The sequence below is a fragment of the Erpetoichthys calabaricus genome, chromosome 18 (assembly GCF_900747795.2).
Source record: "Erpetoichthys calabaricus chromosome 18, fErpCal1.3, whole genome shotgun sequence".
Lineage (NCBI taxonomy): Eukaryota > Metazoa > Chordata > Cladistia > Polypteriformes > Polypteridae > Erpetoichthys > Erpetoichthys calabaricus.
Genome location: NC_041411.2, coordinates 17,894,325 through 17,918,913, shown reverse-complemented (window position 1 = coordinate 17,918,913; position 24,589 = coordinate 17,894,325). Strand labels below are relative to the sequence as shown.

Genomic DNA, 24,589 nt, shown 5'->3' with positions numbered 1-24,589 from the left:
TGTATTCTGGGATTAACAAATCCCTGATACACAGATTACAGTTGGTCCAAAATGCTGCCACTCGCTTTCTGGTTGGGGCAAGAAAGTAGGACTCTGTTTCTCCCATTTTAGCTTCTTTACACTGGCTGCCTGTCAGTTTTCAAATTGATTTTAAAATCTTGCTGCTAGTTTTTAAATCTTTACATGGGCTTGCTCCTGCCTATTTATCTGAACTGTGTGTTTTACACCAGCCATCCAGAGTGCTTAGATCCTCTGATCAGTTGTCTCTTGTTGTCCCTTGTACCAAGTGTAAAACAATGAGGGACAGGGCCTTTGCAGCTGCTGCGCCTCGCCTGTGGAACTCTTTACCTCATCATATAAAGGAGTCGTCTACAATTGAACTGTTCAAAACAAGATTAAAAACTCATTTCTATTCACTTGCATTCCGTGACCTTCAGTAATACTGATGGTTTCCTCTTTGTGATTATATAACATTACTTCTATTTTTTATTTATACAACATTACTTCTATTTATTATGTATTTTATTTTATGCTCATATATTTTATTTCTATTTATGTTTTATGTTAATTTGTTTTGTTTTTCTTTTATTCTATTATTGTAAAGCACTTTGGCCACAGCATTACTATGTTGTTTTAAATGTGCTATATAAATAAATTGACATTGACATATATATATATATACTTGACTTGATATATGTATATGCAGTATATATATATTTTAACTTTGTTTCAACAAAACAGTAATCATTCTAAAAATTAAGCAAAACAAAATTAGGACTTTCTCAAACCAGATTCTGATACACAGCAAGGGAGATAACAGCAGTTAGATGGCAAACAAACCAAATGAATGAAGACATTCTCTACTAGGACCCACTGAAACACCAACACCACAGAAAATAAAAAGAATTAAAAGAGATGACCCTACTTACCTGAGCTGCTACCCAATTCACCAGCAAAAGATCTGCTCAGGCAGCAGCGCCACAGCCTCACTCAGACCAGCTGGATTCAGTGTGCACAGTGCAGACATCTTAGCCAGCCCACCTAAAGAAGCACTGTGAAGGCGAGGTCTCCTCTTTACAGCTGGCTCTCTCAGCACCAATCCAAAGTAACGCAACCCCTTCCTGGGTGACCTTTCACAGATGTCACCTTCCTAGTGAAAGGGGGATTGGGGGGCGGGCTGCAGAAAAGTTAGACTAGATTGCCCTCACTTTATCTTGCAAGAGACAAAAGAAACCAAAGAGCAAAACCAGAACTGTAATAAAACCTGCAGCTGAAAAGGTAAAGACTGAATTTCAGAATCGGAGAAGCAAATATCAATGCACAAAGCAAAGGTTTGTTTTAGCTAAAAGGTTGTTCTAATCCTGTTGAGCGAAAGAAGCACATGAAACCATGCCCCTGGTAACTGGAAAACACATCCTAGAAACAGACCACACAAAATGGGTTTGTGGAACATTATATGTCAGACTCTAATAATATTTATTTATTATTAAGCTTCTGTAAAATCTAATTTTCCCCCAAAAATAAATAAAGTTCTATCTGTATTTCTTTCTATTTAACAACATGTTGTGATAAATCAAATTGTATTTAAGTAAGTAACTAAATAAATATACAGTATATAATTTTTTTGTAAGAATTGCTGGCTCATGATAAACCACTCATGCCAATTACAGTTTATGCCCAATTATGCATATTGGTCTGATCGTTGACCCCAACTTATCCTACTGAAATAATTACTGACTTTTTGTTAAACCATAAATAATACAGTGAAACTGAAAAGACATTCTCCTTGGTGAAAGGCTAACCATCAAATCTTTCACAAGATTTGTGACAAAAGGAGGTTTAGGATTAAAAAAAAAATCCAAGCAATCAATCAAAGAATAATGCTGAAAGGTGACAGCAGCCTATTAGGAAGAAATAATCAGAACACAACTGAATACAAATTTTGCAATAATTGGTTCACAATTGAAATATGTTTAAAACATTACTACATCTTATCTGAAATACAACACACAAAAATAACAGACTTAAAATGGACGGGTCTTTATGGTTCCCACCGATAAAATTTTACAGTATATTTTTATGGAAGGTGGTCACATGTGCCTCTGTCATATTATTGATTTGTTTTCAATGTTTTCTCTAAATGGCAAGAATGCTGTTCAAGATTCTTTGGCAGACTACACAATTAATGAATTCCCCAGGAAGAAGTTGGAATCATCTTTGAAGATGCTAGCCAACTGTAGGTCAGCTGGCTTAAAACTGAGGGGACTCCAAATCTGGATGTCAATGGCAGCTGGTCAATGGATTTCAGGAATCAAATTTCACCACCACGAGTGGTCTGGATGCCTTACACTTGCTGATCCACAGAAGGTGCTCAACATCTGTTGGTGGTAAAGGAATGGAGAAAAGAATCTGCTACACTATCCGCTGGTCCTTCCATGGTGTTGTTCCCTTGTGCTTCCCAGATCTTTCCTGATGGCATGGAGAACCCTTCTGCAAAAACCAGTGCGAGCATCATCCCTGATATACCTCGACATGCTGGACCGATTACCGTTTCAGCAACAGCCATTTTAAAGACACCACGATGCATTACTTTCTACAGACCATTCCAAATCAGTCTTCATGCAAAGCGGACCAAGGCTTGTTTCTGTTGTCACGGAAATATTGGAGTAAAAAGCCAAAATTAAGTAGTAATCATGTGTCTTTTAGTCCAGCACCACTGCCAGAGAGCCACACTGCTTGAGTTATCAAGAACAAATCTTTAATATGAGATTTGGAATGCAGGGACAGAGTGAAGCATTTGAACCCTGGATTTGTGAGGTGGCAGTGTTAACCACAACATCGCTCTACTGCCCACTTCATTATACCAAATTTAATTACAAATAACACGGAAGAGGCGTTCATGAACAATGTTTGGCTCCCTGCATACAGATTTAGTGGAAGGTTTAGGAAAAGTTGAATGCATCACATAGAAGGGAGGTAACACATGAAGATGAAAAAGTTTCTGCAGTCCATCCATAATTAGGTATAGTTTAAGGGAAGCCATCTTACTTGGTTAACAGCCAAAGTGTGCCACAAAGTAAAGTCAACTCAAAGCAGGTTCCATTCTTTTAAAACAAATGAAAGGTAAATATGAACTCTTAAAAGCCTTCTTATGAGCTTTTATAGAGAATTCGATGAGGAGACACTCAAAAGCACACCAAATGGAGAAGCTGTTTGATCTGAATCACAGCTGATGATCCTCAGTAATGTGGAACTGAAGATAAGCTGCATCTAGGCAACATGAGAAGTGTTTTGACATTTTCTGATTTTTATAATGTGCTGTATATCTTACATTATACGGGCCAGGCTTGCACACCTCTGCTAGTATTAACATGACTATCTATCAGTCTCTCTGCCCTAAAGTTTCAATCCTTTTTCTCATTGTTTATTCTCCTCTTTCCATGTTCCAGTTCATTTACGTCTTTGTCAAATTACTTTACGCTGATTCTCAATCATGTTTTTTTTTTTAATTTTCAAAGAATTCATTCAAGTCACGTAAATAATATATTCCTTGTTGCAAGGAATGACTGTGAAGATCTTTTAGCTAAATAGTTTATAAAATCTGTCAAGTGTCAGTCAAGACAACCAAGAATGAACACAGCTTGCTACAAACAATAGAGTATTTAGCCATAGAAGCCATAGAAAAACACAGCCACAGCCAGCAAGATGATACCGTTCACATTGACTACGTTTCTCCAGAGTGGCGCCTCACTGGTATCAGTCAGCTTCTTCTCCATTGCCTTCTTTTCTTCTGGGCTGAGTGTGGGTGTTGGATCCTGGCTGAATCCACAAAACCAATTGTAAAATTTTTTGAGGCAGCCAGGGGGCTCCACAGGACCTGAAAAGCAGACACAAAGCAAGATGAGTCAAATCCTGACTCTACTCTGCTCTGCTCTGCTCTGCTAGGGGCCTTCAGTTCCAGTAGAAAGTTATAAAAATGCAAAATGCAGAGCACCATGAAGAAGTAGAACCAGAATAAAACACCCTGCCAATCACTTTCTAACCTGCTTATTCAGGTCGGTATCACTAGGAGCCAGTACATATGCCAGCCTCACTGGGCACAGGGATTGCACATCAAGTATATGGTCTAAAACACCAACTACTGCTATATAAGCACACAAACGTGAGGCACAGCTAACATCTATTCTCATTATTCCTATGCCATTTTAATGAGGCTACACCTTCATGTGCAGTAAGCCCTTACTCGACTTACAGTACAAGCATGAATGTTCAGGCCAGACTACCGTAAGGGCAAAAAAGCAAGTTATCTTGGGGTGGGGTAGCTGCTCTTTTGGCAAATATTTAACTGCAGCCCATAAGTGGGGCCTGTTTATGTGAACGTACCACACATATCCCAACAGCAGCCATTCATTGGTCTCCTCGGGATCACACACACCTCAGTCAATGGTGTGCCACAATTTTAATTAGTTATTTAAATTTTCATCTTGAGTTTATCACAGACAGACTTAACACTTCCTGACCATCTTGTGTTTTTAGTAATAACTCTCCCGGACCACAATTGTGCTCTTATACCACTGTGTGTTACAACCGGTGTAATCCTAACACTAATATACTGTTCTCTCTGGCTACGCATCCCTACTATTATGTGGTTCCTTACTTATAGACATTTTAGTCTTGAACATAAAAATTTATATTGAAATGTAGGCTTATTTGCTGTATTGAGCACCTTCCAAAGTTGTACACTGTGAATGGTGTTAGACAAGATAAAGATGGATTGATTGACAGCATGCACTTTTGGCTGTTAAGATTACCACCAGATTCTTTAGTGCCTGAGGTGAACAAATGAAGCCTACTTCAAATCCAAGGTAAGATCCAAAACTATGAATAACACCATGAAGATACTAAACAAATCTTCAAGACAGTTGCCGCATTCACATGCTATAAGAATTTTTGGAGTTGCCATTTGTGATGTTGCATCTTAGCAGAAACACAAGGTCACTGTTGATTTGCTGCCTGATTACTATAAAATACCATAAAAGATCATTTTCATTTTCTCCCCCAATCCCGCCCCCCCCAAACCCATGGTAAATAGTGTTGGCAAGGGCTCAAGTGGCAGGAAGAAGAAAGACTATCAGAACTTGGGCAAATGGCTGGAGCAAGTATGTGGGTATGAGAAGGAGGCTCTCCTCCGGTAGGCAGCAGCTAGAATGACTACCGTCTCAGAAAGGCAGAGCTTGTGCTATTGTTCAGGCACTCTCAGATGGCCTTGTAGGTTTATTGTGTTCCGTAGTCTCTAAATAACCTAGACCTTTCTGCATTATTTTTGTTTTGATTAATTCTTTTAATTCTACACTTTGGCCTCCTGAGCTTTATTTTGGGTTAAAGGGTCACAACAAGTGCAACAATGGACATCGTAAGTAGGATTAGGCTCCCATGTTAGGAACCAGTGGTACACTCCAGTGGCGTTCTGGTTACTGAAGTCTCTGGACTAACACTTTTCTAAGAAGGATATCCTCTTGTCTGTTTGCACTCATGTATAATATTTGCCACAGATTAAGAATATCTAAGCTGTGTGCTAGTCAAATAATAAACCAGGGTGGCCTTTTATCCCGCTGCACTGTTAAAAAGGATGAATGGTTTCTTTTTTATGCTCTGTCTAACTACATGCAATATACCTTGGTCCTCTTCTGGTTGCTCCCGAACCTCAAGGTTGTCAGACTCCAAGTCCACTCGCTCCTCTACACTGTTGCGCAAACTCCAGCAAAGGCGGTACAGCTGAAAGGTAAAGAAGATGCATTTCAGACAACAGTTGAGACATCTGTAAATGGCACAAGATTTCAAGAACACCAATCAGCAAATGAAAGCTGGAAGCCCTGTGACTTGAGGCATGCATGATGTTCAAAACGTGTTTGTTAGTGTGTGTAAACACTGATGGTGACATTAGTTTGGTCTGTTCGGACTAATAAGTAGGGCCATTTATAAGCATTTCTAGAATTTAAAATAATACCTAATCAGCCAGACCACAATTAAACACCTTGTTACCAGTCTAAAGTTGTAATAAGACAGCTGATCTTAGAGAAGTGCTGGCATTCAAAATGACAAGAAGATAATTCTCTGTTGTGAATTTCATTAGAAATCGCAGTTCCGCTCATCTCAGTAAGTGATTTGGCTTTCTTCACAGAATGATTCTTTATTTTTTTAGGTAATGTAATGGTAACATATTACAATAAAGCAGACAATTTGGAACCATTTCAAACAGAAAGATACATAATTGAGGACATAAGAGAGCTTTTAGCACACCTTCTCACAGCAAGACAGTTAAGTACCATTAAAATAAGTTTAGCATGAATCTTAATGGAGTACAATGACAATGCAGTGGTTCTGGTTTCAAATCCCCCCCCAGACGTTGTCCATGTTGAGTCTCCTTATTCTCCTTGTCTGCACGATTTTGCACACTTGCACTTTGGATACTTACGACATGCATAAAGATGCATGTTTTATAGCAAATGGTGGTTCTAAACTGACCCAGTACGAGTGGGCTCCAAGATGTGTCCCATAAAACATCATTGCCCACTAACTTATAAATTCAGATTTTGTAACTCACAAGAGAACTCTTAACAAATGACTCTAAAACTTACTTTGAGCAGCTTTTTATCAGTACCTCATATACTAACATTTTCAGCAGATCCTTCATTTTTTTGTTTTAAATAGACTTTAGTTTAAGGTAATAATGTATTCACATTCCTCAGATGCACAGTAGATATAAGACAGATAGCTCCAGGTTTGCCAGATCAGGTGGTGCTTCCTAGCTTGAACAGCAGAGGGCAATGTAACACAATAAAAAAAAACCATAGACATTTGCTGCTATGAAAAATAAAACATGTAAAGCCATCCATCTTTTGAGTTCTGTTCATGTTCACTCATCAGGGCAATCCATCATTCATTTAGTATCCATACCTGCTTTATCTCATTTAAGGTCACAGTGGTCAGAGCCTATCCTGATTGCTTCACACCCAAGAAAAGCCAAACCACTGCAGGGCATACTCATCATTAGGGGGCTTATTTAGAGTTGCCAGTTAAGCTAATCTGTATGTTTTTGGTATGCTGGAGGAAAATTGTAGTATCTCAAGAAAAACCTGATCAAAAAAGGAGAGAACATTCAAACTCAACACAGACAGTGTCCAGACCACTGTTCCACTGTGCCCCCCAGTAATGTGTTAATAATTAAAATAAACTTCCTGGATAATGTTTTGATAGTAAAAGGGCATGCCAATGCTTTTGGATAACTCACATGCTTGTCATCAATAGGCTTGGTCATCAAAGAGACAGAGACCACAATGATGCAGGTGATTCCAAAGAGGATGAGGGCAAAGTAGAGGTAGTGAATACCACAAATGATGTAAGGGCACTGGCTGGGCTTCACACAGCTGCCTGTGCCAAAGGCAAATTCAGCTGTCATTCGTGACAGCCCAATCAACAGGCCAATGACCAGGCCATAAAAGGCACCCTGTGAAAAAGAAAGATGGAATTGTTAAAAGTCAATGAAGGAATACTTAAATAAACTCAGAATAAGAAAAAGTTAACACAATTGCTGGATCAACGAACAAAAAAAATTCTAGAAATGTGCAAGCAGTTGGTGAATCAGGGCATAAGGCTGGAGAAAGCATCGATAATGTATTACTGGCACAGTACATGAGAATACAAGACTCAGAATTAAATAAAAATAAAAAAAAAAGTCAGGCAGATTTAATACTTAAAATATCTGGAGTGAATATCTAGGCTTTGAATATTCTGTTTTGAGACTGGCATTTCCCCTTCAAGTGCTTATTTAGGATATGGCAGCATGAAATACAACACTGCTCAAAATGTAAAAGCCTCATAGGAGCCAGGATCACATTTTTTTCTGTTATCACACAAAGATGTGAAAACTGCAGCCTGTTTATTGAATTTCTTCATAAAAGAGAAATTCATGAAGTTATCATTACAGGTCTTACTCAGACTGCTGAACAATTGTCCCACATAATGCAAATGATTTGTGTCTTTGTCCCAGTTCCTAAGAATGTGGTAACTGTCTGTAAGCACAATAAGCAAGCACCGGTCTAGTTTGGTGAAAAGATGGATGTGCCGTGTTGTCATTTTGCTGGTATTGTTTTGGTGGCGTATTCATGAGCAGCGTTGCCATTCCGTTCACAACAGACAGAATGTTGGAGGAGAAGATGGCTTTACTGCGATCTGCTTTGACACTACAGCAAAAGCAAACAGCAGACTCTGGGCACCAAAAAATTCCTTTAATAATTAAATACTGAAAAGGCAACACTTAAATCATTATGCATGCGCAACAGTAAGTTCTAGAATACAAAATTGTGTTAGAAAAGAAAAACAGCAGCAAAGTGTGTTTACAATTTAGTGTGGAGTGTCATGTCCTGTGCTGACCAGGTATGCTGCTTCATTGCTGACTGACTACAATTCAGTTTTCACCTTGCTGTTTGGTAGAACATTCAGAAATGGGACATCTGTCTTTTAAAATCACAACATTGGGGCGAGATTGTCCTCTGCACAATATAACTTCATTTATTAAAATGTTGATTAACCATGTTAAAAGAGTACAAGGGTAGAAGGGGCTTCAGATAAAAATTAGAAGTCACATAAACTAATATATAATATACTGTATATATAAATCTTGGAAGGGAGACAAGACGTGATCTTCTTGGAAGACAATTTGACGTCTCGCGAGACAAGGCAGTGAGAAAACATTTAAAACAAGTTCACGGACATCTGACCTAGCAGTTGTTGGAATGCTTTTGGCAGACAGACATCATGGGCTCCCAGCTCTTAAAACAACGACAAGCGACAAGCAGAACATGCAACTCGCCAGCAGCAGCAGCAAGCCAGAAGATGATCCGACCGGTTCTCCTTAGCGTGTGTTCAGCCAAACCACCCCCCCCCCCCCCCTTTAACAACGCGAGTGGCAAAATGACAGCTGCTGTACAGGCTTTCAAATGATCGATGCGCAGCACAACAAGTAGAAAACGCAGCTTGCCAGCAGCAGAAGCAGCAACAAGCCAGCAGATGATCCAACCACTTCTCCTTAGCATAGGTTTAGCCGCCCCCCCTTCACAACATGAGCAGCGTTATACGTCCTGCGAGAGAGAGATGTAACCACGCCCGGGGGTGCAAATAAAGGACAAGTACAGTATTGTTTTTACAAAAGTTTTAAAGTAAAAGTGAAAATAATGCATATGTAACAATTCCTATGAAAATAATCTGTTGTAGCAGTTGAGGTTCTGATCCACCTCTTGAACCCTCAGGTACCACTCCAAACACCAGGTAAAAGTCCAAGACTCTTTCATTTTGAAATAATTACGTGCACAAAGCACCCTCCACTCCACACTACTCATATACTAATCAATACTACAATAATCACAAACCTCCTCTCCTAGACACTTCGCCACCCTACCTCCCAGCTCAGCTCAGTGTCTGGGCTTTCCCAGAGTCCTTTTATACTCCCTGACCCGGAGGTGTTCCTGCCCAATAGTCCACAAGTCCTTATTACTTCCGGGTCAGCGTAGAAGTCCTTTTCTTCAACCTGGAAGTACGTCATCTCTCCTGTTCACGTGACCAGGACGTACTTCCAGGTTATAGGGCACATACGAGTTGATGAGCCTCCCTACAGCGACTCCCGGTGGTCCCCAAGGTATCCAGCAGGGCTGTGCATAAAAACTACATAGTCCATGAGGCCCTGCTGGAATTTGGGGCCCGTCCATGCTGTCGGGAGAGCTCCTCCTGGCGGCCTGGGGATGAGGGCCAGAATATGAAGCCGGCCAGCCATCACACTGTTTAAATTGTAAACCAAACCCGGGGATAGGCGAGCAAAGCAGCGCCCTCTAGTACTGAATATTATAAAACTGAGATTAAGGTCAGATTATCAAAGAACAGTAGCAAAAATAACATTTTAAAAAGCTAGTGATATCGGGAATAGCTGAAGCGTGCCCAGTTGTTCCTCTGAATTAAACACTGATGACACTATACTGTAGACATGATGTATGATGATGTATGTTTTCACTGATGTGGTCTGTTGTCGTACAGACACATGTCCATTTTTTGGAATAATGGTGATGCTGAGAAAAGTGGCAAGTATAATTTTAGAATCCTGTGCTTAAATGGTGTCGTTTTAACAGAACATAAAAGGGCATTTTTAAGCTTTATGACTGGGAAAACAAAAAACTGACATCACTGCAGTGTTTTAATGCAGAAGCAAGGCTCTATCATTCTATTGTGTAGCACTGATACTATTAACAGCTCATGGCTAAACTTCATGACACAGGATACTGAAAACTAACATCCTGTGAGTTGCTTCATCTTGCATATCAAGCTTCCTCATTAGGCGCTCAACTTGTTCCACTTGTGGATACTCGCAAACTGTCCTTAAACCCAGAATAAATGCCAAAGAGACCAAGGCTATTAAAAATGAGTGTCTTATTACCAAAATAAAAAGGGAAGGATATATAAACAAGAAGCAAATAACAACAAACAGAATCAAATCCTGACTGACCCACTAAACGTTGGTAGCCCTGTATGTCTGCTGGGGTGTCTGAAGCACATGCCCACTTATAATCATCACCAACAGTTCTCCTCTCACTTTCTCCCTCTATACTTTATTTCACCACCCTGGCCATTCTTCCTTTTAAAGCCAGTGAAACTATTGCCTTCACTCACCTCCCAATTCCATATGTACACATAGAAACACACACATGAATGCGCGCGCGCACACACACACACACACGCGCACACACACACATAATGTACATAATTACATTATTATAGACCTTCAGTTCATCTCTGAATGCAGTGTTGGCCCCATGTGTTTCTTATGCCCTTTATATCTTAATATATGGTAGCACAAGTCCACAGGGAGGGTTCTTTTTGTTGCTTATCCTATTGGCGGTTAATTGACTCTGTGTGAAGAAGGCTGCTTAAGCATATCACTTATGTAGGTCATTGTCAGTTTATAGATATTTGCAATAAATGACTATTTCCCACAAAGGGCTACACATATTAACAATTCTGTGTTGGTCTTAAGGTACAAATTCAAGACAGGATGGTCAAATTGAATTGAGGTGAGGTGCTGCTCCCTTGCCCTCAGATTTGCTCCTAGTAGCTTATTTATATGCAATATATTTGGATGGGTGGATGGATTTATTTTATAGTCATTCAGATCATACAAGAAGGAGTGCACAGCTGAATGATAATTGCGTTTCTACAGGCTCAAAGTATGAACACAAACATAAAGACAAGTGCACATTATACAACAACAGGTAGACATAATAGCTAGCATGACAGACATAATATAGCCTATGTATAATCCAATAGAATAGATGAATAAATGTAAAGAGTTAAAGTGACAAAAAAACATTCACATAATGCACAGACATAACAGCGGTTTTGGAGATGTGAGATTCTGAATATACATGTTACACACATTTGTTACTACTGTTGTTTTTTATTATCAATTGTTGTTATTTTTTACTACTATGTATAGCTCTTCTACCTATCTGGAATGAGTCATCTATACAAGGACAGCTAGTGAAAGCTCATAAGAAAGAACACAAACATTTCTTGGACTTTTTCTCAGCTTGTTGTAGCACAAATGATCAACTTGAAGAGCAGTGTTGCTTGAACGTTCAGAAAATGTGATAGGGATATACAAAAATGACATGTCTGAAATTACATGCTTACAATTTTGAAAAAGGAACCGAGTTCACAAAATGTGGAAGTAGGCCAAAGAAAGGCGCTCAGCCGACAAGCACTTTTGTATTGTGAAAGTGAAAGAAGCTGAACTCTTCAGTTTTTCAATCAGAATTTATCTGGAAATGAATTGCTTTTAGTCTACCAAACAGTGCAACTTATCTAAAATATTGAATCTGTCATTCTTTAAGTTAACAGTGTACAAGCTGGACACAGGTGGTTGTGTCTAATGTGCAAACTAGAGGCTTGCACAAGTTATCAACAAGGCTGTTTCTACACACCTGAGAGATCTGCACTGGCAGGGAATGGCTACATCATTCGCAATTAATTTATGGAGTCAGAAGCTAGAGACTTTCAATGGTGGGGCTGTGATTAAAAGTCGTTCCTCAGGTCATTAGGGGACAGCAAGTTGGTTTAACGTAGTAGATTGGGATCAATGCTGCTGTATAATGCAGGGTAGGCATCCATGGCCTGCCAGAGAGACCTGGCCCTTGAAACAGGAGCTGGAGATCAGGGGCCTCATGCATAACGTAGGGCGTAGAATTCACATTAAAATGCAGCGCAAAGACAAAAGTTGAAATGTGTGTACGCACAAAAAACTTCAGATGCAGAAAACCATATGTAAGCCAACTTCCGTGCACTTCCGCTACATAAATCCCGGTCTATGTTATATGTAACACTCGTGCATGTGCCTGCCGCCCCTCCCAGACTCCTCCCAGAATTACACTTTGAATATGCAAATCAATGTAAATATTCCTTTAAGTTTAGCATTCTGTGAAAAGACAATAGCAAAAGCACAGGGAAAAAGAAAAATTTCAGCAAATGCCAAGTGGAAGCAATGAAAAATGTACTATTTGTTGGTTTAAGCAGTTATATAAACAACAAAAGGAAGTTGATTGAAAATTCAAGTTCAGAAAGTCGCACAGTACATGAAATAAAATAGAAGTGGTCAGATATCAAAGTCACTATGAAAAGGAGAGTTGTAGCCCACCGTCTGAGTGTCTTATGGAAGCTTATTAGGGTACAGAGAAAAGAAAAAAAAATAGGGGCACAGTTGAAAAAAACAAAAAAAAGCTTGAAATCAACTTTAATCTTGAAATTTCCACTTTAATCACATAGTTTATTTTGTCATTAAAGTAGAACGTCATAAACTTAATCTTAAAATCATTTAATTTACTAGTTTCTTAAATCCCGTCGTAACTAAAGTAGCACATTAAATGCTTCGTACTCTGTGTGTTCTTCTATGTACTTCTGTACATAGCCTGTACTACGCCGACAGGACACAGAATACATTACATTCATGATATTACAGCTCTCAAACTAATTAAATACTAAGATGTATACTTGATATAATTTTCATGATGATAGGAATTAAAGCACGTATAAAACATGAGGGCATGATGGCGCAGAGGTAACAATGAGCTAGCGCCCCTTCAAGAGATTGTTCCTGCCTCCTGCAAGATACTTGCTGCATGCCCTGCAATGAAATTATTTATTGCAGCAGTACTGTCCCTTTCAAAAGTACTAACCCCTGATTCCTGTCATTTCTTTTCTTTTTCCAAGTAACCAATCACCACACATTAAGTTCTTTAATAAATGCAAAATCATCTCCAAGCTTAGATCGTTGATTCTTCAAAACTTTTAAGGAACATTGAAATATCTTTGTAGTACATCTTTAATTATCCCATCCATCTATCCATCCAGGTTCACGCCAGTCCCAGCAAGCAAACAGCGCGAGGCAGGAAATATCTGTGAACGGGACACCAGCTCATCACTACCTCTGTCCACCGTATCCACAATTTTAATTATTAACAGTATATATTATTTAAATGAAGTTAAATATGTATCTGTGTAATGTAATATACATGCTTTAATGCATTTCATCTTAAAATGATATCTAGAACTCCAAGAAGATAGATCTTGGAAATCTAAATTGACTTAGAAGCCAGTTGTCATCATAAGTAAATACGTGGTCTCTTCTATTGAACTGAATTCATTTATTGTTACTGTATGATACAATGAGATTCAATATGCAAATCCTCCATAAACTTATTTTCCTATAAAATGACAAAATAACAGTAATAATAATAATACAATAAACAATGAAAAATATACAATATGAAAGCATAAGTGGCTCAGGTTGTGCAATATTACAACTGTAGTGCAAGTTTACAGTAGGTACGTATTATCTAACTTATCAGTACAAACAGTTCTACCGGGAGCACTTGATGAATTGATTGAGTGTGTTTAGAGCTCTTGGGATGAAACTGCTTCTGACCCACGAGATCCCTACAGGAAAGGCTCTGAAGAGTTTGCCGTATGGATGAAGTTCAAATAGACTGTGCATCTGGCTGAGGCAGTGTGTGCTAGATGCTGTATCCCGATACTTATCTCCACTCTCAACACAATCTTGCCTCTACAGCTTTCTGATAAACTGGGATTCCGTACTCAGATACAGTGGGTTAAAATACTCTGAGTGGTGTACTGAGAGTAATAATGCTAAACCAGCTATGGTATTTGGAATAGTTTGGCCATTCCGTGCATCATTATATTGTTACAGGTTGATTACAATCAGATGCCTTAAACTAAAAAACGATATGCGGTTAATTTCAGTGTATTTGATAAAGCTGCATCAGGGATGTGAATCTAAAAAATAAAGGGAAGCACACAGGAACAGTAGCACTGCTTTGACATTGGGTGCCACCAGTGTGCAAAACTGAGCTGAAAATGTGCATACGCAATGGTTTGAGCTGGTGTGAGAATGTACGTGGGTTTACACCAAGTTTAGTTTTTATACAATGCGATGTGAGTGTGGAAACGGGCATATGCAACATTTTTGTGCATACGCACCGTTCATACATGAGGCCTCAGGTTTGCAATCATTCATGAAGGTGTCACATGGGAATCTAGGAAAATGCCACAGAAATTCCAACAAGTGAACCTGACTGTTCTGACCATTGTGTGGTGTCTAAAGGCAATTCCCTACCACTGAAAGTGAAGTCAAAAGGAGAATTTGGAACAAACGTTCAAAAGACAAAAGATAAAGAGGCCAGGGTTGAGAGAGAGAGAGTGAGAAAGAAATAGAGAGAGTGAGTTATTGTAGAAAAGTTTTGGGCAACTGGACATACCACCTCACTCAGTAGACGGAAGCCTCCATTTAAAGGCTGGCCTGGAATAGGCCACAGTTTTCTATTTTGTGCTGTACTTCATTTAATTTCCCTCATGCATATATTGTGTTGCCCTATAAATATTCTGCTCTCCTTGGCATCATTCTAGGTTTATCAACTCTACGAGAGTTCCCCCCAATTGTTTATTTGGACTAATGCAGTGCAATGCAAAAACAGGAAGTAAAAAAAAGAGGAAATAGTAGGAGAAATGAGAATAAATACAGTAGGTCTATAAGTGGCATCAGTGCAGGGCAACTGAAGCTGCACACTGGCCAGTATAAAAGCTAACATGGCCATCTGTGGGATGAGAGTGCTACCAAAACAATGGGTCCATTAAGCCGAATGGTTGGACTATTGAAGGGTTTTCTGTTGATTTTTAACTGCACATATGAATTACATGGACTGCAGAAATTTACAAACAAGAGTCACAAGTGAAGTTTAAAACGCATTTCATGACAAGCTTATAATACTATAACACTCTGTGCCAAAAACACATTATGATGGATTCTCTCCTTAATACGTGGATGATCACTAAGTTACAGTTGAAAATGCAGACGTGTTAACCACTAAATCAGCAGGAATTTCTTTGGGCCCCTCTAGTGGAACTATAAAAACTATCTATAGTCAAATAACAGTGAGCCACTAAAAAGTAATTACCTGCAGGAGCTCTAAGTAATGAAACATACAAATGGACAGCCTACCACACATTCTATTTTTTCTGTTAGCTTTAAGTCATGAGCTTCACAGTTGCAATCTGAAGATGGCAGAAGGAGAAGAGTAAAACAAGACAAAACTGAAGTGCTGCAAAATCAAAATAGCACTAGTCTATGATGTGCTGACTTCTATTTCAGCTTGTCATTGCTCCTCTGCTCCTCATGTTCAAACAAAACTGTTGTCAGAAAAAGGCACAGCAGCAATTCTCCTGACACGAAGGCACAAGTTGCTAGAAAAAATGGGCCACTGCCTGCCACTTACTTGCTCATTGACACGTTTGCAGAAGATTGCCAGTATGAAGACAGAAGCAATGGGAGGGCCCAGGTAGCTGGTGATGGACTGAATGTAGTCAAACAGCTGCCCACCCTGAGCTGCCTGGACGATTGGGATCCAGGCAATGCTGATACCAATGAGGAAGAGCATAAAAACCCTAAAATACACAAAAGAGGACAGGTCAGAGAGTGGTGTGAAACTGGTGAGAGTATAGAGACAAATGGGAAAAAATGTCCTGATATTAGAGAGGCACATTCTTGTTTTGGTATTTATTTTTTCATTAATTAATTTTTATTTGCCCAATGAAAAACTGAAAAACCCAATTTTTACAAAAGTGACCTATGACTTGTCAGGAACCCCTTTGACCAGATCTTCACACCCCACTCCGCGATTCCATGTTATCAATGTTATTAACAGGTGATGCGTGACCCCCAGTTTGGGAATTCCTGCATTATGGTGGAAACAGACTCCTTTACCAAGAACCCCCAGACATTTCATTGAAAAAAGCTTTTCAAGGAGGTCATACCTTCCAGCCAACATAAGCTCCTTTTCTGTTGCACACTTTCGGATTCTGGCATAAATGTCCATGGTAAACAAAGTACTGGCACTGTTAAATATGGAAGTCAGGGAGCTCATGAGAGATGCCAACATCACAGACAGCATCAGACCTCGCAATCCTGCAAGGGGAGAAAAGCACATTTAATCTAGACATTCCTTACAATGAACCCTAACGGTCAAAATACTGAAGAGCTGGATGAAGCCTGCCTCAGACACACATAGTAATAAGCTTCATTAACATAGTACGCATGCCAAGGCCAGAAAACAAATATGTCAGGCACTATCAGTGAACAGCTTACCCAAACTAGTGAGCACATTACCCAATGACATTCGGAAGGCAGCACCATAAGCTGAAGATGTCACACCTTTACATAAATCACATAAAAAATCAACCTCTAAACCACAAAACAGAGGAGATCTGACAAACGACCAGAATCTAAAATAGATGTTTGAGTCAAAGGTTATAAAAAATTTTATTTTCAGGGTCGCAATCTTTCCACAAAGAGACATCAGCTATAGAGGAGACCTAACTCAGGGATTCACTGGCACATCGAGTAGCCTGGTGACAGCCAGAGTTGGTGGGTGGGATGCATTTAGACACTTACCATTTGGCATCAATTTGATGACCAGCCTGGGATAAGCGATGTTACTGCAACCAACACTCACTTTACAGCTGGCCTCACACTGAGCTGGAGTTGCACAAGCGACCACATCTGCAATGAGAATAACAAGTTCCTTTAGCTGTTGCTTCCGGACCCACTGTGACCACTGACTGTCACACCAGTCCAAGCAGGTCTCATACTGTCAGTCAGGTCCTATATTTAGACCACTTCATTACAAAATACATGACAGTCACAGCCGTGTTTTCAATTTTACCCATGACTAACAGAAAACTAGGTGCAGGGAATCCAAAATACAACTATGCCAACCTTATTACATCTATAGTTCCTCTTGGAATTATTTTGAATCATTTACAGAAGAAAACCCATCTGCACATTCCCATCCCATCAGCTTTTACAACACACTCACCTGTGTACAAAATCCTGCTGATCATCCCTGGGAACACCATCAGGAACATGGGCAGCAGTTTGAGATAGCCACACAGAATACAGCCAGCTTTCACATGAGACATGTTTTTGGCAGAGAGACAACGCTGAACAATTACCTGATGACAGAGAGAAAGGTGCTGTGAGTGATGATATGGAAACACTTTTCAAATTTAAAAGAGGAGCACCATCAAAGCAGAAGAACTATGACCTGTCGGAAGACACCAATAAGGAAGGATGCTTTCAAATTAATTGTCAGTTTTCTGGGACTGATGGAGAGGTGTTGGTGCATCAAGAAGATGGCAGCAGAGGCCAAAGCAAAATCTCCATGTGCAGCAGTCGTCTGGGGAGGCCATGAACGATGACTCTCATAAAGCTTCACAAAGGCTTTCACAAATTATTCAGTGACTCTGGGCAGGCTTTTTTTCTGTGAGAAAAATGTTGCCCTTGACTGAATGTGAATATGTTGTTTAGCGGTAGAAGATGCATGCAGAAAAACTTGCACGCAGAAAAACTGCACGGCTTTGGAAAATGCAGAATGGGAAACATTCAGTGAGATTGGATCTATGTTTGTGGTCGAGGTCGCTGAGTTTATTGAAGACTCTGCACTGGCAATGCTGCCAGGGTGAATGAGGTCCAGCAGATAATGCTGGAAGAGTTGCATAGATGTATCGCAGTTAATGGGGAACTATAGGTTAGAAGACTGAGGTTGTGGTACCTTTTTCAAAAATAAAACTTGGACGGGGGAACAAGAGCGCCTGTTTCAGCTACCAAGTGACTGCATTCCTCAGTCTCCTTGGGAAATCACATGCCAAGGTATAGAACACAAGGGTCCAAACATCAGTCAAATCTCAGCTTCATTAGACCAACATGGGTTCTGGCCTGGCCATGTAACCAAATTCTACATCTATTTTCCTAGCATAGAAATGTGAAGGGCCTTGGAAATTTGCTAATCCTACGCAAATTTTACACACACTTTGTAGACCCGAAAAAAACTTTTACAACTCTGTATCCCTTGGTGTGCTTTAGGAGATACAAAAAAAGTACAGGCCTCTGTTCATGGACAATGACAGGTTTCAAGTCTATGTAAAGTAGGTTCAAGGCTCCAACAAGTCTATTTATTATCTTCTCTTTTTTAGGATATCCATGGACTGTAAAGAATTGGATCCCCATAAAAGTCATAAAAGTAGCATCTCTACTGTTGTGTTCTTGGTATCAGCGGACTGTTACCTCCAGGGCATTCTGCTGTGGTTCACTACTGAGTGTAATGCAGATGGAAAGAGAATGAGCACCTAAGTATCCAGGCTCAAGACCCTCTCCTGGAAAAGAGCAGCTTGTGTTTTTTAAGTAAGCAACAAGCGGTTAGAGCTTGCTGAAGATTTCATGTGTGTTGGGTTCTTGTTCACAAATGAGTGACATATGGGTCCGTTGGTGCGGTAATTGTTTGATTTGTATTAGATGGGTGATTTTGGAACTAGAGATAGAACCTCATTTAATCTCTATCCCACTCTCACAGTTAATCTTTGGTTAGTAACTGAAAGCATGATGTCACATGAACAGGTGGCCAAAATGAGATTTCTACCCAGGGTCCCACTAGGAGGACCACTGAGTAGAGTTGAGCTACTCCAGACAGACAAACAGATGTCCAATGATATAGAATAGAAATCTATTGAGGATGACCCTGGAAGTATACCAGGCAAGACTCACTGGACAAATTAAGGGCCTCTGACAGGCTTGAAATCCAACAGAAGCTTTGGACTGTTACCAGGGATTTGGCTAAGTATGGTCTGAGCTGTTCAGCCTATTTCTACCATGACCCTCAAATGGCAAAATAGATGCAAATGACTGAGTGAGCAAGTCTGTCAAGTGTTTAGTGCTATCACACCAGTCACCAAAAACAAGGCATGGATCTGCACCATCTACTAAAGTGGTCACTAGAAGATCGGACAACTGCCTTTGGTGGGTTTGAGGCTGTCCCTTTGTTTTCTTCAAGGCTTCGTTATGATCATTCATTGGTTAGTACCTGAATACAAGGTTAGTGGGCTTGATGCTTTTTGACAGTTTTTGAGATGTTAAGTTTTTTCTTTACCTTGATAACACTCCCATGTATAAAACATTTCTTGTGTTTATCCTGCAGTTTCAGGATAACAAAGCCTCTGCATTGTTTTTAAAATGCTGATTAAATGTTCAGCAATGACTAATGTCTTGGAATCCCACTAACTGTTCAAGGTTCTTCACTGTTTTTTTTATACCCTATAGTTACCAAAAAATGACACACTGAGCATTGTCTATAATTATTCAGTCAGATCTCCAGCAGCAGGCCTGAGCATATTAGATGTCAAAGTCATTCAGTATCTCTTTACTACCATTAGTCAACCCTATGTGGTCTCAGCTAGAGGTGCAGAGCAATTTTCCATGATGTCTACCTACCTCCACCCTCACATACCTGATCAGTGCACCAGTACCATATGCCCAAGATGGACAATCCAAATACAAGCCCTGGCCATGGAAGGTCTCCAGTGACAGCGTTTCTGAAAATGTGAAAGGAGTCCGGTCGAGGAGTATAGCAGGAGGCACTGATGTTGTAGCCGGCTTCAGTGGTGATCCTGGGAATGGCCTCCATGTATTTCTCAATGAAAGCATTATAACCTCCAACTTCATGGAAGGCTGTGGGAGTATTTTGAAAAAGAACAGATTCGGCTACTACAGGTCTGTGCCAGCAGTTAGATAATTTTAATAGAAGGTCCATGTAGCTTGATTTGAATGTTAAAGGAAAAGGAGGACTTACCAAAGCCCATTAGAATAAAGGCACCAACAACCATAATGAAGGACTGCAGAGTGTCAGTGTAAATGACAGCGGCAAGACCCCCTAGGAAGACAGAGAGCAGAATGAACTGAAAGGTCCTGGGATAGTACTGGAAGCATTGAAGGTTTTTTGAAGAAATGGGTGGTACGATGTAAAGTAAATTTGTGACTTTATTACATTACTGTTATCAACAGTGGGCTTGGGCATTGCCAGCAACTCTGATTAATTATGTCACAAATCATGGGCATATACAGTAAGTGATCTACAATTTCACATTTTATATAAATGTGTAAAAGTGAAAATCCAATAAAAAAATGTAACTCCACTAAAAGAGCCTTTAAAAAGAAACATCCAATTTCTGAAACACCAGGGTATGACATTTTTTATATTAGTTCAGATTTTTAGTGCAAAGAGCTGTGGTAAGAAACACCTAACAATGGGTTTTGTACATGTGGTGTCTACCAACTATAGTCTCATCATAAAAGAAAAGATGAATTCAGGAGTGAAAAAGTCTAGAAAAACCTGTGCATAGTGCCTGGCATTAAGATGAAATACTCTACTGCATGGAGGCAGAAAATATAATGAAATTGATGTCCAGCTTAAAATGACTCCAGCCAGCTGCACATGTGCAAACTACAAGAATATAAGAACAATTTGGACAAGGGCAGGCCATTCAGTCCACCGGCTCACCACGCTCTACTCACCTGAAGTACTAAAATGTACCATCAGCCACTGGGCTCTGTGAAGAAGGCTAAATACTTTGGATTTCTGTAGCCAGTTTCATGTTTTTCCTTTAATTTATTTCCATCTTTTGACTTCTAACATTATCATTGTTGTTTTTGTTGTTTCCCTGTGTGCACGAAACTGCCGAGATACTCTGAAGCACGATAAGCAGGTTCAATATTAGATGTATGAATGAAGAAATGTATTTGTTTAGCAATGAGCAACACATTTTTAGCCAGAGGTCATTTTTAAATGTGATAAAGCTACTCTGTTTTCACCCACATATATAACTAGATGGTTGTGACTAGCAGGCATCCATTCTTTCAAAATGTTATTTTATAAGAGAGCTCTCAACCCCTCACCAATATGACTGGGCAGTAATTAATTCATAATGGTCTTTATAAAAGTGCTGTATCCTCCAATATTGTATGATGCCGCACCCTCAACACCTTTGGATGGTGTGCAGATTAGAAGCCACATGATTAGTGACATACATGAGCTACATGCTCGTTTTCAAACTAATTGTTCTTACCTTGTCTCTCGCTAAAGAAAATGGCTGGAATTTGAGGTTCCCAGATTCAAATATGAAGACTAGTGTTTTATTATCTCATTCTAAAAATGGGTCTTTGGCTTCGACTCTCACAGACTTTTCTGCAAATCAGAGGCTGATCGTCACTCTCAACAATGTGAATAATTTTTTGCCAATTACTCCAACTCCCATCACAATGCAGTTATCATATATACTCGCAGATAAGTTCTCCCACAGATAAGTTGGGGCTTGATTTTACCGTATAATTTCTGGGATTTTATAATGTCGGTCATATAAGTCAAATGCGGAAAACTCACGCTATTGGTCCAAGAGATTATGATATGCTAACGCCCACCATGAGAGAGTAACCATGGAGCACATGGCCTTTTTGTCTATGTATTGTGCCTACATGACCACACGGTGATACCCAAACTATTCCAAAGCAACGTTTGCACCGTTTTGTGTTTTTTGTATCCCACACCCTCATACACATTTATTGTAACAGCATCCCTTATCTACGATGGAGCGTTTGATCAGAAGAAAATATGAAGCTGGCTTGAAATTAAACCGAAAGAAATTGGTAACTGCACTGCTGCAACAAAATTTGATGCATCTGAGAAACTGATGTGGGATTGGAGGAGGCAAGAAGATGTAAAAAAAAAAAAAATAATAAAAAAAATGTAAGGGTCGCATTTTTAAAACGGGCGTATAAGTCGGGGTCTGATTTTATGAACGATTTTTCGGGTATCAGGATCAGACTTATGTGTGAGTATATATGATCATTTTATTTTTCCGGCTTTGTACCCCTAAACACTGCTGTATCACTACTTTACACAGCTGTTAAATGACACCGAACAAGCCCTGATTCTTCTCTGTGAACCATTTATTTCATACCTGCAATAAGCCATGGTCAGAGGGGTTTTGATTAACACCATGATGCACAGCAATGTCACCAACCTGTTACAGTGTATAATGCAGTAATCAACAGCAAGATGAAGACAGCCAGGTAAATGTCCAGACCCAAAGCCTGCTGGATGAAGATAGCACCAGAGAACATGTCCGCCTGCCAAGAGAGAGTAAGCCACTCAATCATTGTGCAAGTTCTGCCCTGTCCGCGTCTTTCTGGCCCTGAAATAGACATGCCACTTTACAGGCATAGCAGACTAGAGGCTCTCAGGCTTTTCTTCATGACGAGAGAACAGGGTTATGCGGCTCCATCAACCGTTTTTATGACTCCTTTATTTATGCCAATAAACAAAAGGTGACCTAACCTGACCTTAAATATTATATTAGTAAACATGCACAACTATGCTTTAGTGAATCTCCAGCTAATCATGAAAGGGCAGATAGAAGAAGCAGTTTTAACATTGATCAGGACCTTCCATACCACAACCTCCAAACCTCCCACTCTCACCTTTCATGCTGGCCTTCTGCATAAACATAATGGTAGCAGAACTGTGTACATGCTTCAGTAATGGACAAATGCTTTATAAATAAAGGTAATGAATAGGCAGTATAGAAAGGATCTGTTCTGTTAACAGTGTGGGAGAAAAGCTATCAATCAGGCATCACACAGGTTGAAAAATATCTGCTTTTGTTATTCCAGATAGCAGCCACTGTGGCCCTCCAGTATATAAACTTGACACCCCTGAAGTAGCACCTCCCTGAGGTCACACACCCCTCTAGACATACCGAGATCTTGGTGAAGATGTACAGGAGTAGGGAGAGGATGGACAGGTAGATGCGGATACGCTGACCCCCAAATCGCTTCTTTAAATATTCAGGCATGGTCACCACCTGCAACAATAAAAAAAAATTAAACGAGAAGCTAAAGTTAAGAGTGGTCAGGTTTCAGTACACAAATTCATGGAACATCCTTGAATTTGGCAGTCAACCTGCCCCGTGGAAGATGCTAAATAATACAATGAAACCATAATACATAGACAGAGAGGTTGAGAAATCCATTTATTCTATGCCACAATTAAAACTGTTGTGTTTTACACAATTTCAGGAGTTCAACTACTGGTAGCGACAGAAACTTGCTGAAAGTGCTGGGCGGTGACTTTGACAGTCGACTGTTTAAATGACGAGTGCTTGGTTCTGAAGAAGTGCTGTTCCTCACATGGAAGTCCATGTTTCTAAATGCAACAGATAGACATGCCCCCTTATTTTGTTTAATATGAGCCTCCTGAAATTGTATGAGGCATGTAGACTCTCCAAACACTGCTCCTTGAATGGATAACTAGTAGAACTCACCCCAGCTTTAATGTAGATCGGCACGAACAGCCATCCAAGCAGAAGAACCATCACCAATGCCTAAAAATAGAGAAAACATTGCAGTGGTTAGCAACATGGACCAGTGCCATTACATGTGTGTTGAGGTGACAGACCAAGAGGTCAATAGTCAAAGAAACGGACCTCACACTAACTGAGGAGTTTACTGGTGCAATGCTGCGATCTACATTGTACACAAATGAAAGGAATGCTTGTTACACACACACACAAACACGTATTTAGCTTTATGTTTTATATTAACATTCTGATACAGAGAATCAAGCAAGTGTTTTTACAATTGTAAAGGTCAACATTTACAGCAACAAACAGATTCACAACATCTGTAATATAACCAATAAACAGCGTGTCTGACTGTGGGCATCATCTTAGTGATAAAGAGCTTGAGATGGTGGAGAGGACCTTGAGCATAGTACTCTTCTATTCACTTTACTCCTGTGTGTCAGCCTAGAATATCTAACCTCGTGTTTCACTGAAGAGCAGAAAAGGAGAGTTGCAGATACTCACGTTCCATTCAAAGCCTCCAATTGCAATCCCAGCCACTGCTCCTGTCCCAGCCAAGCCGACAAAGTGACCGCTGCCAATATTACTGGCAAACAGAGAGGCACCAATCTGAAATCAAGCAAACCATAGTAGAGTTTATAATCTAGGAATTAGGTTTGGAAGCTTGGTTGAAGTAGAACTGAGAGGTATAGAGACCTTAACTTATAGCCAATAACTAATTGTCCCTGGGTTA

At 39.8% G+C, this 24,589-nt stretch overlaps 1 protein-coding gene across 2 annotated transcripts in view; it reads right to left on the bottom strand.

Annotated features, from left to right (window-relative positions):
- The window catches only part of slc5a1 (solute carrier family 5 member 1), a 61,871-nt gene that overhangs the window by 33,230 nt on the left and 4,052 nt on the right, over positions 1–24,589 (bottom strand). Inside the window, exons 3-15 of one of the 2 annotated variants that reach the window (XM_051921066.1) lie at positions 24,361–24,465; positions 23,818–23,877; positions 23,254–23,358; positions 22,519–22,624; positions 20,292–20,372; positions 19,950–20,170; positions 17,487–17,622; positions 17,063–17,170; positions 16,426–16,576; positions 15,888–16,056; positions 7,292–7,507; positions 5,676–5,775; positions 3,492–3,877 (exon numbers count right to left, since the gene is read on the bottom strand). The exons of the other annotated variant lie outside the window; for it this stretch is intronic. Coding sequence (XP_051777026.1) covers positions 3,663–3,877; positions 5,676–5,775; positions 7,292–7,507; positions 15,888–16,056; positions 16,426–16,576; positions 17,063–17,170; positions 17,487–17,622; positions 19,950–20,170; positions 20,292–20,372; positions 22,519–22,624; positions 23,254–23,358; positions 23,818–23,877; positions 24,361–24,465 — 1,773 coding nt within the window. The 3' untranslated portion in view covers positions 3,492–3,662. Of the gene's footprint in view, positions 1–3,491; positions 3,878–5,675; positions 5,776–7,291; positions 7,508–15,887; positions 16,057–16,425; positions 16,577–17,062; positions 17,171–17,486; positions 17,623–19,949; positions 20,171–20,291; positions 20,373–22,518; positions 22,625–23,253; positions 23,359–23,817; positions 23,878–24,360; positions 24,466–24,589 lie in introns of those variants that run through there. 2 annotated transcript variants of the gene reach the window in all.